General features: G+C 40.5%; 1 protein-coding gene across 1 annotated transcript in view; it reads left to right on the forward strand.

Annotated features, from left to right (window-relative positions):
- The window catches only part of LOC117346236 (vomeronasal type-2 receptor 26-like), a 40047-nt gene that overhangs the window by 11771 nt on the left and 13786 nt on the right, over positions 1-14490 (forward strand). The window contains exons 3-6 of the mRNA XM_033915641.1: positions 813-1104; positions 5831-6619; positions 10091-10318; positions 14261-14387. Coding sequence (XP_033771532.1) covers positions 813-1104; positions 5831-6619; positions 10091-10318; positions 14261-14387 — 1436 coding nt within the window. The remainder of the gene's footprint in view (positions 1-812; positions 1105-5830; positions 6620-10090; positions 10319-14260; positions 14388-14490) is intronic.

Genomic DNA, 14490 nt, shown 5'->3' on the forward strand with positions numbered 1-14490 from the left:
AGCCTGTCATTCCCTACATTCCTTTCCTTTTTTCCCTTCTCCCAACTCCCATCTCCCCTTCCTATACTCACTCCTCTTCCACCTCATCTCTTTTCTCCTTTCCTCTTTGCTTTCTACCTTCTCCTCCTCCCCAAAACTCACTTCCTTCTTTTTTCCCTTATCTCCTCTTTGTTTCTCTTTTACTCCCTCTTTTTTACCCCTTCTTTTCTTTCCACTCTGCCTTCTTCTCCCCTTCCCCTTCTCTTCCTGTCTGCCTGTCCTGTCTTCTTGCTTTCTGAATCACATCTTGGTCTGTGGTGAATATGAACTTCCTTTAGCATTTTCAGTTGTTCCACCATGATTTTGGTTTCATTTTTGTTGCTGGTAGCTGGAAACCTCCACTGATATTTTCAGCTGTTCCATGTCACCTTAGTTCTGCTTCTTCAATCAGCCTCCACTGGCTCTTGGGTTGTCAGTTTCTACATTTAGTAAGATGCATATGGATGGTCAGAAAAACAGAAGTGCTAGAGTCCAGTGATTAAGACTGTATGCATATAAGCAGGCTATGCAGTTACCTGCTGTGGCCTGCCAATATGGCAGGTATGGGCTGAAGAATAGAAAAAAACAACATGGAGAAATGAGAGAGAGATTAGTGAAATATGAAGTGTACACATTTCTATCTTATTATCATATCAATATGTAAAGTGGTGACCTGTACCTTTTCCAACCCTTCTCATAATCCTATTTCACTTTTCTCTATACTAATGTATATATTTCTGTATCTTATAGTTTAATGTTAATTTCATATTATATATCATTTATTCTCCTTGAAGTCCTATATCCTTGAACTACTATAACTTCCTGGCATTTGTGTCTGCCGTGAAGGAGATTAACAATAGCTCAGAGCTCTTACCCAACCTCACACTGGGATTCCACATTTATGAACCTTACAACAATCGGTTTTTAATGTTCAGAGCTGCTATAAACATATTTTCAGGATTGGAACCCGGGATCCCAAACTACAGCTGTAAAACATCTGGTACACTGGCTGCTGTCATTGAAGGTCTTCCAGCTGAGCAATCGAGTGAGCTTTCTAGCCTGTCCAGAATATACCGATATCCACAGGTCAGGGGGCATCTTAATTTTACTCCACACTCTCCTTATAAATCTTCCTAAGAGAAATCAATAATCAGCAACACCACATATTCAAAGAGTCATTTAGAGACAACAGCTTTGAAAAGATCTGCAAGTAAGTAAATAATTAGTGGGGGCAAATATTTAATCATTAGAGCACCTCACTGCACTGTCTCAGTACCCATTTGCAAGCAGGACTCAATCCCAGTGTAAAAGTAGGGCACTGTACGGAGAATTAGAGGGGACATGATAGAAACTTACAAGATCACAAAGGGTATAGAGAAGGTAGAGAGGGACAGACTCTTCAGACTGGTGGGGGAAACAAGAACAAGAGGGCACTCAAGAAAATTGAAGGGAGACAGATTCAGAATGAATACTAGGAAGTTCTTCTTCATGCAGAGGGTGGTGGATACCTGGAATGCGCTTCCAGAGGAGGTGGTAGAGCAGAATACGATTTTTGGGTTTCAAAAAAGGATTGTACAAGTTCCTGAAGGAAAAGGGGATTGAAGGGTATAGTTAGAGGATACTACACAGGACAAAATATCTAAAATAAAGGATCACTCACAGGTCACTGACCTGGGGGGTCGCCGCGGGAGCGGACTGCTGGGCGCGATGGACCTGTGGTCTGACTCAGCAGAGGCGAAGAATATGTTCTAACATGATTAATGCATGAGGATGGCAAGTGATATGGTGTCACAGGGTGAGAAAGGACCTAGATTGGCCACCATGAGAATGGGCTACTGGACTTGAAAGGACCATTGGTCTGACCCTTTAAGGCTATTCTTATAGTTTTATGTACTAAGACTAACCCCCCTCTTTTACAAAGGTGTGCTAAGCATCTTAGTGTGCGCTAACTGATTTAGTGCACGCTAAACACTAACGTGCCCTTTATAGTCTATGGATATGTTAGCATTTAGCATGCACTAAATTAGTTAGTGTGCTTAACACACCTTTGCAAAAGGACCACTAAGTATCTTAATAAAAAATTTGGCCCATGACAGCCTGTGTTTTAAATTTTTGCCTGTTATGTTATTAAGTTTGACACCCTTGTTCTAGGTGTACAATAATAATAAAATCATAAAAATAGGAAATAAATATTAGCACTTACAGGTTGGACAGACAGACATAACATTATTTAATTACTTTGATTAGAAGGGGTTTGAGGGTAGAGGTCTGCATGGTAATGGGAATTGCAGGAATCCCGCGGGTCCCACGGGGGTCCCATGGGAATCCCCCCTAACCCACGGGACTCCGACGAGGAATCCCCCCTAACCCACGGGACTCCCACGAGGATCCCCCTCTGGCCCACAGGACTCCCATGGGGATGGAAGGCTTTGGAAGCAGGGTTCGTCCATATAATATAATGGGCATGTCAGCCTTAGTAAAAGAGGGGATTTATAACAGAAAACAAAAAAAGGGTTCCACCAAAGAGATTCCACAAGGAAAACAGCAACGCAATGCAAACAGAAAAGAAACTGTGGAATTGATGATCCTGTCAAAAGTAATTGCTGCTTTTTATGGGGATGGGAGGGGATGGAGGTAATTCCTTGCGGGGATGGGTGAGGACGGAGAGGATCCTGACAGGGACAGGTGGGGATGGGTAGGATTTCTGTCCCCGTGCAACTCTCTATTTGAGGGTATTACTACAATTTTGTATAGGAAAGAAAGACATTTAAGGTTAAGATATTAGGGAAGGGAAGATTTCCATTGGTGCAGGAGATATGGAGAAGGATAGAAATTCATAAATCGAATGCATCCTTGAATTAAAAAAGTCTTCAGGTTCGACTTAAATTTATCCATAGAAGTTTCTTCGTGGAGATAAGAGGGGATGGAGTTCCATAATTGTGGTGCTTTGACCGAGAAAATGGAGGACTGTGTTGAGGTGTGGGTATTACTTAAAGGTTTTGATTTTGTGATCTTACGGGTCCTTTTACTAAGGTGGGGTAGCCGATTTAGCGTACGCTAATTGATTTAGCGTACACTAATCAATTTAGCCCGCGCTAAACGCTAATGTGTCCATTATATACTATGTACACATTAGCGTTTAGCATGCACTATACCAATTAGCACATGCTAAATCAGTTAGCGTGTGCTAAAACGCTTAGCGCACCTTTGTAAAAGAGGGGGTTAGTGTTCTTGAGGGAGTATATGCACAAATTGGGCACTTTCTATAACAGTGCGGGTACATTTTTGGAATGTCCATTCCCCTTCCATGACTGTCATCTTTTTGATTCCACACAGGGGAAAAAAGTCTTCTAAGATCCTCAGCCAGTAAAAATACTATACTATACTATAAACCAAATACAATGTACAATCAAAAAAGGAAGCATTTATTCTAAAATTCTTATCACTGACCTGGTGAGAAATAATACCTTTGTAGCAAAGAAAAATGTCTGGGGATTGTAAAAATTCTAAAGCTCCTGTTAATGACTGTTGTATTTTCCAAAATTGTACCCGCCTATGGAAAGGGAAAAGAGAGGCAGCTTTAACGAATGTCAGTATGCGCAGATGACACATTATTTAAACATATTAAATCATATAACTCCAGATTGAAACATAAATGGTAGATGAAATATACTTTAGAGAAGTGCCAAGTGATGCCCATTGGAAAAAAATAACCCAAATAGAGAATGACAAGAGGATAAATTTTTACCCATCCCAATGGAAACTCACTTTCCTGTCCCTGCCCCATTCCTGCAAGCTCTGTCCTCATCTGCACAAACCTCAAACACAAGTGTTCGAGGCTTGTGTGGTTAAAGCAGAGCTTACAGGAATGGGGCAGGGACAGGGATAGCAACAAAATTCACTGGGACAGGACAGGAAAATTGAGTTCCTACAGGGATGGGGGTCAAATTTGTCCCCATGTCATTTTCTATTACATGATGCTATGTTCCACATTAGCACCACCAAGACAAAATATCTAGGTATCATCTTGGTTGAAATATTCTATTGAGTAGCTGGAAGCCAAAGAAGCAACAAAATCTTAGGAATTATTGGGAAAGAAACATAAGAAATGAACACGATAATGTCAGTCTATTGCCCCAGGGAGCAACCCTACCTTGAGTGTTGTATCAAATATTGCAGCAAAGGTAGTCACTGAAAAACTAACAATTTTTTTCAGAAAACCAACCTTTTCCACCCTTGATAAAGGAGTTTTTAGCCACATTTTCAACTGACTTCATTCATCAGTTGTTTGAACCTGGCAGGGAAGTTCTTTCACTGGATCTAAGTGCAACATTTGACCGGATAAACTATTTTACCCTTTTTAATAGCTTACAATTATTTGATTGATTTTACACTCTTTGAACCAAAGGGGTCCTTTTATCAAGCCGCGCTAGCGGGGTTAGCGTGTCGGACATTTCATCACGCGCTAACCCCTGCGGCAAGCAAAAAACTAACGCCTGGCCAATGGAGGCATTAGCAACTAGCGCGGTAGGTGGTTTAACGCACGGCATTCCGTGCGCTAAACCCCTACCGCACCTTGATAAAAGGACCACAAAGACTTACAGTAATCTAACCTACTTGTTCTCAAAGCATAAATAACCTTCAGTAGATTAAATAATTCAGGTAGGGCTGTACCAAATGTTCAGATTTTATTTTATTTGGCCCCAGATTCATTATTCATATTCAGCTGAATAGTGATTTAAATTTGAATATTAAAATTCAAAGCTCTACTGTACTAAAAATCCTTTTGAAATAAACACTTGAGCTCTAATTTCATGTTGCTTCTTTATTTCTTATGCCAAAGCTCAAAGTACATTATTCTTATTTGGTATTCATATTATGCCAAATCACATTTTTCCTTATTCATATTCAGTCAAATAGAGAAATATGCTATTTGGTACATCTCTAGTTTCAACTGTCACATCATGCAGTGATTAAAATCTGCGATGATTAGAATACCCTTATTTCATTGTCTTACCACCTTCAGCTTGGTGGCTCTTTTTAGAATTACTTCTAATCTGTGGAAAGTTGACTAAGGGGTCCTTTTACAGAGGCACGCTAAGCGTTTTAGTGCATGCTACATATTAGCATGCACTAACCATGCGCTAATCGCTAACAAATGCATGTTAGTCTATGGATGCGTTAGCATTTAGTGTACGTACACTAAACCATCTAACGCACCTTTATAAAAGAGGGGGTAAATTTATAAGGATGTATTTTTTAGCTGTTTAGGTATGGATTGGGGATGGACAGAAATAGATGTTTTTCTAAAGTCTGTCTCCTACTCCACTATTTATAAAATACAGATGCACATCTAACCAGTCCCAATTTCAAGATTATTGCACGAGTTTGCTAACCTACTTTATGTAAAATAACCTTCCACCCTTAGGTTTTATGGCATTTTTGTGATAGGGAAGCTTCAGGGCAGAATTACAGTGGATTGTTCCTGCCTTGTTGAAATAAATAAATGAAAGGTCTGTGGAGTTGGAGGAGCTGGAGGAGGGTCCCAGGATGAGGCTTTAATTTTAGAATTTCATTGGAAGCAGTGATGAAAGCCACTTGAGGGAAGGGAGAAGTTCCTTTGCTCTCTTCTGTTTCTCCCTGAGATCTCAGTACAGCTCTTCTGCTACTGTATAACATTTGGCTTTAACATTTCATGCTTTTTCTCCTCTGCTCTTTACAGTAGCATTATGCTCTAACTATCTGATATCTGAAATATGATTTTTTTTTAATGACTAAGTTGGTGATAAATTCATTCTGTTATTTTCAGCAGATCAGCTACACCTCAGGGAATCTTGTCATGAGTGACAAAGTTAAGTTTCCTTATTTCTACCGGACTGTCCCCACTGAGTTGCACCTCTGTGCTGGAATAGTCAAATTGTTGAAGCATTTCAACTGGACCTGGGTCGGTATCCTTACAAGTGATGATGAAAACAGCTTGAGGGCTGTGCAGATCTTGAGAGAAGGGATTGAGCAGAACGGAGGTTGCATTGAATTCATAGAAACCATCAAATATATTGGTTCTTTAAAATATCAAAATGTACAAAACATTTACCAGAACATCCAGACATTTTCAACTAAAGTGATTATTTTGTATTGTAATAGACTCTACAAAGAGTTTATAACACATTCAGTCCTTTGGGATATAGATGGAAAGATCTGGATCATCACAGCTGACTCATTATTTTTCATGCCCTCAGACAATTCTGATGGGAAAAGCACCTTAGCTTTCACTGTGGCAAAGAAGAATATTCCAAGCTTCCACAGATTTGTCCGTGAGGTGAATCCTGCTGTGTTTCCAAGTAATTCATTCTTAAAGATGTGGTGGAAGGACCTATGTAATGACCAGTGTCCCAAGAGCATCCAAAGACCCTGCAGTAATAATGAAACATCTGAGTACATCTTACACTGTGATGTCATAGACTCTGGGGAAAGCTATAACATCTACAATGCTGTATATGGCCTGGCATACGCACTGCATGGCATGGCCACTTCTAGTTCAGGAAATAACACTATGTGGCCTGGAGAAAGTGGGAGAGTTGTGGATGTTTTGAAGTGGAAGGTAATATTCTTTGTTAGAGGAAAGTTATTTTCAGGAGGATGTGATGGTTGATAACTGCTCAATGTGAAAGGGAAGCAGGATGCAGAAAAGTTTGTATAGTCACACAGATGCTTTATGCCTAAAATCAGAGACATGAAATTAATGAAAAGACAGAAACTACATGGTAATACTTATTCTGCAGTTTTTCAGAGTTTTTTTTTTTAAATTTCACAGGTTGAATTAAACCTGGATTTTCAGTGTTGGGTCTAACCCAGTTGACAGTATTTAATATTCAGGTTCTTTTGGACTACCAGAAGTTCTGGAGCTAGTTGACTCTGAGATGGATTCTGTAACTATTTCCCATGTCAATGGCCATCTTAAAAGCAGCAACCGCTCATGTGTCAATCACTTGACTGTGCTTGTTACTGAATCATGCCTAATCAACCAAAATAGATGGCTGAAATATAGGCCTGGAAAACCCTAATCTACATCTTTGCCACTAGACCACAGCAGCCATACGCTGACTGTCAGGGGTATATATCCCTGATCAGTTGAGCTGACAGCGGTCAGCTGATTGGGGGAAGTTTCCTGCTATAAACAGCTGAGCCAGGTGTGGTGGACAGATGAACCCCAATCAGCAGGAGGGATGTCTAGTATCCAGCCAATTTGAATCTTTTGCTGCTCCATTGCATCCAAGGAAGCATTGGGAAGGGGTACAAAGGCCCTGATTGATCCAGGTGCCTATGACCTATCCTATGGGTGAGACATTAGGCACCTGGGTCAATCAGAGCCTTAGGCCCCTCCCTGATACATCCCTGGGTGCACTGAGAAGGGGGGCTTGCAGTTTTGAAGAGGCAGGCCAGCCAACTGTAGGAAGTAGGCATCCCTCTGACTAGTCTGAAAGGTACTGGGGTTGAGGTGAGTTTAGGGGTGCTGGGGTGAAGTATTGGGGTTTGGGAGTATCAGGGTGGAGTTGTTAGGATAGGAAGTTCAGGGGGAGTAGGTAGACTTAGACATATGTTTTGATTTTGCTCTTCTATGTATATTAGAATAGGACTCCTAGTATATGTGTCAAGTTAGGATACAAACATATCGTAAACTTGTATCATATATATACTATATATATATATATATAATGCAAAAGGAGCCGTTCAATAGCACTGTGCCGCTTATCTCACGTTCATTAATAATAAACACGATATGGATGTAGAAAAACGTGGCACTTTCCACTCATTCTTTAAAGAGACATGAAAGAGTAATCTCTTTTGTTTCTCTTTAAAGAATGTGTGGAAAGTGACACATTTTTCTATATCCATATTACATTATTAATGAATGTGAGATTAGCGGCACACTCTTCAATATCTATATTGCGTTCTTTGCTACCAAACAGCTACTTATGCATCACTTAGCAGCAACATCTGAATTTCTAACCTATGACAGCATGGATTTTAATAGAGCAATATGCAGGTACTGACTGTTGAAGTGGATCTGTAACACTCCCATTGCAACCAACATTTCAGACCTCTTAGGGGCCAAAACATGATCATGTTGTCTCTACAAAATAAAGTGATTGGGCAGCAAGAGTCACCTTTGTTGTTTGCTTCTTGCTTTCCAAGTTTTGGGAAGTTGTGATCTCCTGTATGTTTGTGATTGGCACCCAGTAATAGCAACAGAGCAGTGGGATTCCTTAAAGGGCACTGCTGTGAACTTCTCAAAAAGGGTTCCAGATAAACATCTTACCAGAACTCTCTTATAGGTTATGGTGAGCCCCTCCCAAACCCACCATATCTACCTGTCTACAACCCCAATAGCCATTATGGCTGCAGGTGGCACCTATATGGCAGTAGAATAGTGTTTAGGGGGTCGGTAGGCTTACATTTTTAACCATGAATGTAGTTGTTAGAGTGGTTTATGGGACTTGCTACTCCTCTCTATGGTTTACTAGCCCACTCCCCACCCCCACCTCTGTGTAGCTCTACTAGGCCTTCCTATAACAGATGCTGATGTTCTGGAGAAAGGTACGTACTTTTTTATTCTGATCTTTGTGGGAGTCATTGAATACTGGGGGAGTGGGTGCAGTCTTTACTTTATCTCTTCAGTGGTTATCTTGTCACTTTGGATACCTTTTTGACATTTATACCTGTTTTTATAATATCTAACTCACTACGTTTAAGTTTCATCCAAGATGTCTAGTAAAACCTTCGAATCCTGCAGGATGACTAAGTATAAGTCATCCTCCATCCCACCCACATGCTTCCCTAACCACTCCTCTAGATACACCCCTTTAATCAGCATTCAGAGGCATAAAATGTCCCTTGACACTTCCAGAAAATTGGTTTGATTATTGGCACTTGGACGACCTGATTTTTAGGTTATCCAAGTGCTGACTTGGGAAGGTTTTTAGAAGTATTTAAGTTTTGATTGTGAGCCCCATAATATACAGTAAACAGATTATAATTTTCCATAGTTATCCTTACCGTGTAGGTTGTTTCCTAACTTGACAACAAAGTAAATGGGGAGACCCAATGATCCACAGTGAAAGCAATTCACCAATGAAAACAAAAACAAAAACTGTGGATACAGATGTTCTGGAGATAATTTATTATACACTGACATATAAAAGCATGAAAATTCAATTAAAAAAGTACAATGATAAAAAATACAGTGATAAAAATCCAACCGGAACCTACACGGTCCGTTTTTCAGCAAACATGCCTTCCTCAGGGGTCCAATGGTTTGCAAACTCACATATAAAAAATTGGAATGAAAACGGTCTATTGTCTTTAAACATTTGAGCAAAGAACACTGCATTTTTTTGCTACTTTAGCTTGTCTGCAGTGTTCTTTGCTCACATGTTTAAAGACAATAGACTGTTTTCAGTCCAATTCTTTATATGTGAGTTTGCAAACCATTGGACCCCTGAGGAAGGCGTGTTCGCCGAAACACGGACCGTGTAGGGTCCGGTTGGATTTTTATCACTGTATTTTTTATCATTGTACTTTTTTAATTGAATTTTCATGGTTTTATATGTCAGTGTTTAATAAATTATCTCCAGAACATCTGTATCCACTGTTTTTGTTTTTGTTTTCATTGGTGGATCTTAACTTGACAAACAGACAGTTTACAGGTTAGATGCCAGTTATAGTAAAAGATTTTTCAATACAAGTTTTCCTTATATGACATATACTGGGGAGCTGGTGCCAATATACAAGTACATTTCTTTGTAATCCATCAGTCAAGGGCAGGGGAGTTAGGTGAAGAGGTATGTTTTTATTACTTTTCTAAAGTTGAGGAGTTCTTCAAGGAATCTAATCTGTGGGGCAATCAATTCCAGTGGCTCGTTATGAAGTGGGAGTAGGAATGTCATTTGGCAGTTTGCAGTAGGAGGGCACGGCTATAGGGCTACATATATCATTCTGGGAGTGGACGGACCCATTTGGGATATATCTCTGCAGTAAGCTTCACTCATAATATTGTTTCTCTTCGCATTAGCTTCATCATTATCTGAAGAACCTCCACTTTAAGAATATTCTGGATGATGAAATATTTTTTGATGAGAACGGTGATCTTGCCATTGGATATGATATTATCAGCACAGTATTTCGACCTGATGGGATACGTAGTAATGCAATTTGTGGACATTATAACCCTTACGCTCCACCAGAGAAGGAATTCACCATCTATGAAAAGGCGATCATTTGGGAGAGCACATTTACGGAGGTCAGATTAAAATAATACTAAAACAAGATAGAAAACATTGAATCATGCACGTATTGAGAGAAATTTGAGAAGATTCATACTAAACTGGCATTCTAGAAAAGATGTTCCAAATTGATCCCCCTTTATAAAATAGTGCCTAGATTGGATTCCCTTGTCTTACTTTGGGCAAGAGGACTTATGCCTGCTGAAATTTTGTGTAAATCTTTGTACTTAATTGATGACAGTTGGGTAAAGAAATCCAAGTATTCTGTAACATGCACCTAATTTCTGGGATGCCCTGACCTGCTCATTTCTCTACAATAGATATACCCATTTTGAGTAGTGTGCTATAAAAGTTAATGTCCATGTTATAGAATAGAATTTATGGTATCTATTTTTTTAGATGCCATATATAGAATTTATCCCCAAAAGCTCATCTGCAGATTGGGCCACTACTCATGCGTAGTATAACAGATCACTTGTTCGTAGAAGTCTGATCCCACCATTAGACAAGACTAGGTGAACACCCAGGGTTGCAACCTTTTGGGGCCAACAAAATGGATCTGACTCCCCAAATTAGGCCCATAACAATTTGATCATTTCCCCATAAATCGTTTGATATTGCCCTATCAAATTCTATACTATGTGAATTCTCTATACATCAGTTTAAGTAAGTATAACTTAAAAGAGGTTACAGCTTATTCAGAAAAAGGCTGCTAAATTGATTTTCAAAAAGAGTAGATATGATCACGTTACTCCATTACTGAGAACATTGCATTGGCTCCCAGTATATTGGAGGGTTCAGTTCAAATGTGCTAGTGTTGTATTTAAAAGTTTATATGGGAATTTTCCCCATTGCTTACTCTTTGTTTTAACGCTCAACAACCTCTTTCAACCAGAGGAATACATACATTTAAATTAATATTTCCTTCAATTAGAGATACTCGAGCTTTGGGCAGGCTTTCATACTCTATGTCAATTGCCTTGGTAAAAATTTGGAGTGACCTCCTTTCAGAAATTAGACTCCTTTCCTCTTTGACATGTTTTAGAAAAACTCTGAAGCCATATTTATTTGATAAATTTTTAGCTGACAAATAAGACTAAGGATTGGATTGGATGGCTGCTATTCAGTAGAGATAGATGGACTGTTGGCAGGTGTGAACTGAATGATTAAAGGAATGGAAGTAATCGATGTAGTAAACAACCAATGGAGAGTACAAAGGTCTTTTTCAAAATGGACTCCAATAAAATGGGTCAACATGTTAAATCAACTACAGGCCTGATTTTATATAATTCATCTAAAAAATTGGCACAAACTGCTGTGATTCTGCAAGGTGTATCTATCTTTTATAAATTTAATTCTAAGCAATGCTGTGTGATCATAAATCCATGCCTTAATGCTTCTGTCTAGGTTATGCATATATTGGTGCATAATCTATAAACTTGCATATACAGTGGAACCTTGGTTTACGAGCATAATTCATTCCAGAAGCATGCTCGTAAATCAAATTGCTCGTATATCAAAGCAAGTTTCCCCATAAGAAGTAAGGGAAACTGCTTTGATTGGTTCCACCTCCTCCACCCCCCCACGAGGCTACCGGCGCTGCTCCATTCTCCCCCCCCTTGAGGAATCTGATGCTGTTCCAAACCCCTCACCGCGATCCAGCTTCCCCCCCCTGCGAACCAGCATCCCCCTCCCCGCTCACATTGCCCCCTCTCCACCGCGATCCTACTTTCCCCCCTCCCGAGCAGTCAATGACACCCTTTACCCGTCTTGGCAACAGTGCCGGTGCCCGAAGATCCTCCCTGTTCTGGCGCGGCTGGGCGGTGCGTCGGAGATCCTCCTTCTTCTGGTCTGGGTTGGGCTGGACTGGCTTTGAGCATTTGCGCATGCTCAAAGCCGTCTGGTCTCGCTCTCTCCGAGATTGAGAGCGAGACCAGAAGGCTTTGAGCATGCGCAAATGCTCAAAGCCAGTCCAGCCCAGCCCAGACCAGAAGAAGGAGGATCTCCGATGCACTGCCCAGCCTAGGCCGCGCCAGAAGAGGGGTGATCTTCGGGCACCGGCACTGGTGCCAAGTCGGGTAAAGGGTATCATTCACTGCTCGGGGGAGGGGAAGTAGGATCGCGGTGGAGGAGGGGGCAACGCGAGCGGGGGGATGCCGGATCGCTGGGGGGATGCCGGATTGCGGGGGGGGGGGGTGCTCATATGCGAGGCAAGCTCGGTTTACGAGGCACCAAGTTTGCGAATGTTTTGCTCGTCTTGCAAAACACTCGCAAATTGGTGCACTCGTAAACCGAGGTACCACTGTACAACCTTGGGTGGATTTCTTCATAAAGGGGGTTAATAAAACCAAATAAATAAATGACTTAAAACACCACCAACAGTCTGCCTTCTTTTCAGCATCTCAAACTACAATTGGTGCATATATTTTTTTTTATAGAATCATACCTACCAAGTTGCACATATAACTTCCAATTTCAATTAATTTCAATTATAAGGTCTTAATTGCCAATTATCAGTGCTGACTAGGTCTACCATTCAAATAAGTTATGTGCATATATCAGCAATGTGTACTAGTGTATGCTCACAACTTTCTCTTGGTACTTCTCCTTCACGTTACACCTTAGCTACACACTTCATAGTGTAAATTAGTGTACTTCAACCACATTTCTCACCACTTTATTCTCTTCCACCTTCAATTCATTTTACTCATTCATATACGAGTATATCTCAATTTTTAAAATTTTTGTTTTATTTTTTAATTTTCTCACATAACTCACAAGGAAAAAAGAAGATGGATGACCTCGGTCCAGGACAAATGACAAAAAAAGAGGCATGAGAAATGTCTGCACCAACCAACAGTTACGTATACATTTATTGACACGATGTTAATAGTCCAACAAGTCCTTGATTAGCACATCAAATGTGATCCTGACTAGGATACAAGTTTCAGCGACTGCGTCGCCTTCCTGTACTGCCACAGGGGCTGTGGCAGTACAGGAACACCTCTATGCACTTTGCAGTGGTGAACAGTGTAAATTAGTGTATTTCAACCACATTTCTCACCACTTCATTCTCTTCCACCTTCAATTCATATTCACTCATTCATATATCTCAATTTTTTTATCTTTGTTTCATTTTTCAATTTTCTCAAACACATACTCACACTTTTTAGGACCCCCCAGAAGAAGGTGGTTTCATCGAAACATGGACTGTGTTGGGTTCGCACCACCTCACACATATGTGTATTTCACTCTTTGAATGTATTATTGCGACATTTGATTGACACGATAAATGATTGAATCAGGAACATCTTTTCCACAGTTCCGTTTTTGCTTTTTGGCTTTACCATTTCACTGTGGATCACTTGGGTTCTTTTCTGTTTGTTACTCATGAGGAGAGGGAGACATCAACAAAGATATTTCTTCACCCCTCACAAATAGAGTATCCACCTGGAATGACCCCCTTATCCACACTGCTGCAACCTCCCCCCACCCACAAAGCACCAATAAAAGCCCCACCCATAAATCAAAGGATCCACACATAGAAAACAACAAAGGATGGGAAGAGAGGGCACAAAAAAATGCAAACACACTCTCTTACATCCATAAATCACAAACTCTCCCCTCAGCTCCTATCCTGTCTCCCACCACATACCATCTCCTCTCTACCTCACAAACTCCCACCCAAATCACATCATCAGAGTTCTTAACAGATCATCCAATCACATAACACTTCCTTAGATATCCCATCCAACAATATCCCTCCCAATCACACATTATTCTATTCACTACAAACCTTAGCCCTATTTACTCTACCAAAATGCCCTCAACCCCTCTCTCCCTAATTAGCTTCCTTTGTGCATGGCTCGGCTGATGTTATCAGCCCACTGATTACTTCTGTGGGCTTCCTTAACTAAGGATTATCTCAATTAATTCAGATTTTTTTTCTCCATCCTCAGATACCTCCACAATCCAAATGCAGCCCAAGTTGTCTTCCTGGGTTCAGGAAATTAACCATGGAAGGAAAGCCTGTCTGTTGCTATGAATGTATCCCCTGTCCAGAGGGAGAGGTATCCAACCACACTGGTGAGAAATTCCATGTGATATTATGCCAAGCTCTTCGGCACTGTTTATTCACTATCATACTTACATTTAGGGCTCCTTTTACAAAGATGCATTAGGGCCTTAA

This window comes from Geotrypetes seraphini, chromosome 12, assembly GCF_902459505.1.
Source record: "Geotrypetes seraphini chromosome 12, aGeoSer1.1, whole genome shotgun sequence".
Classification (NCBI taxonomy): domain Eukaryota; kingdom Metazoa; phylum Chordata; class Amphibia; order Gymnophiona; family Dermophiidae; genus Geotrypetes; species Geotrypetes seraphini.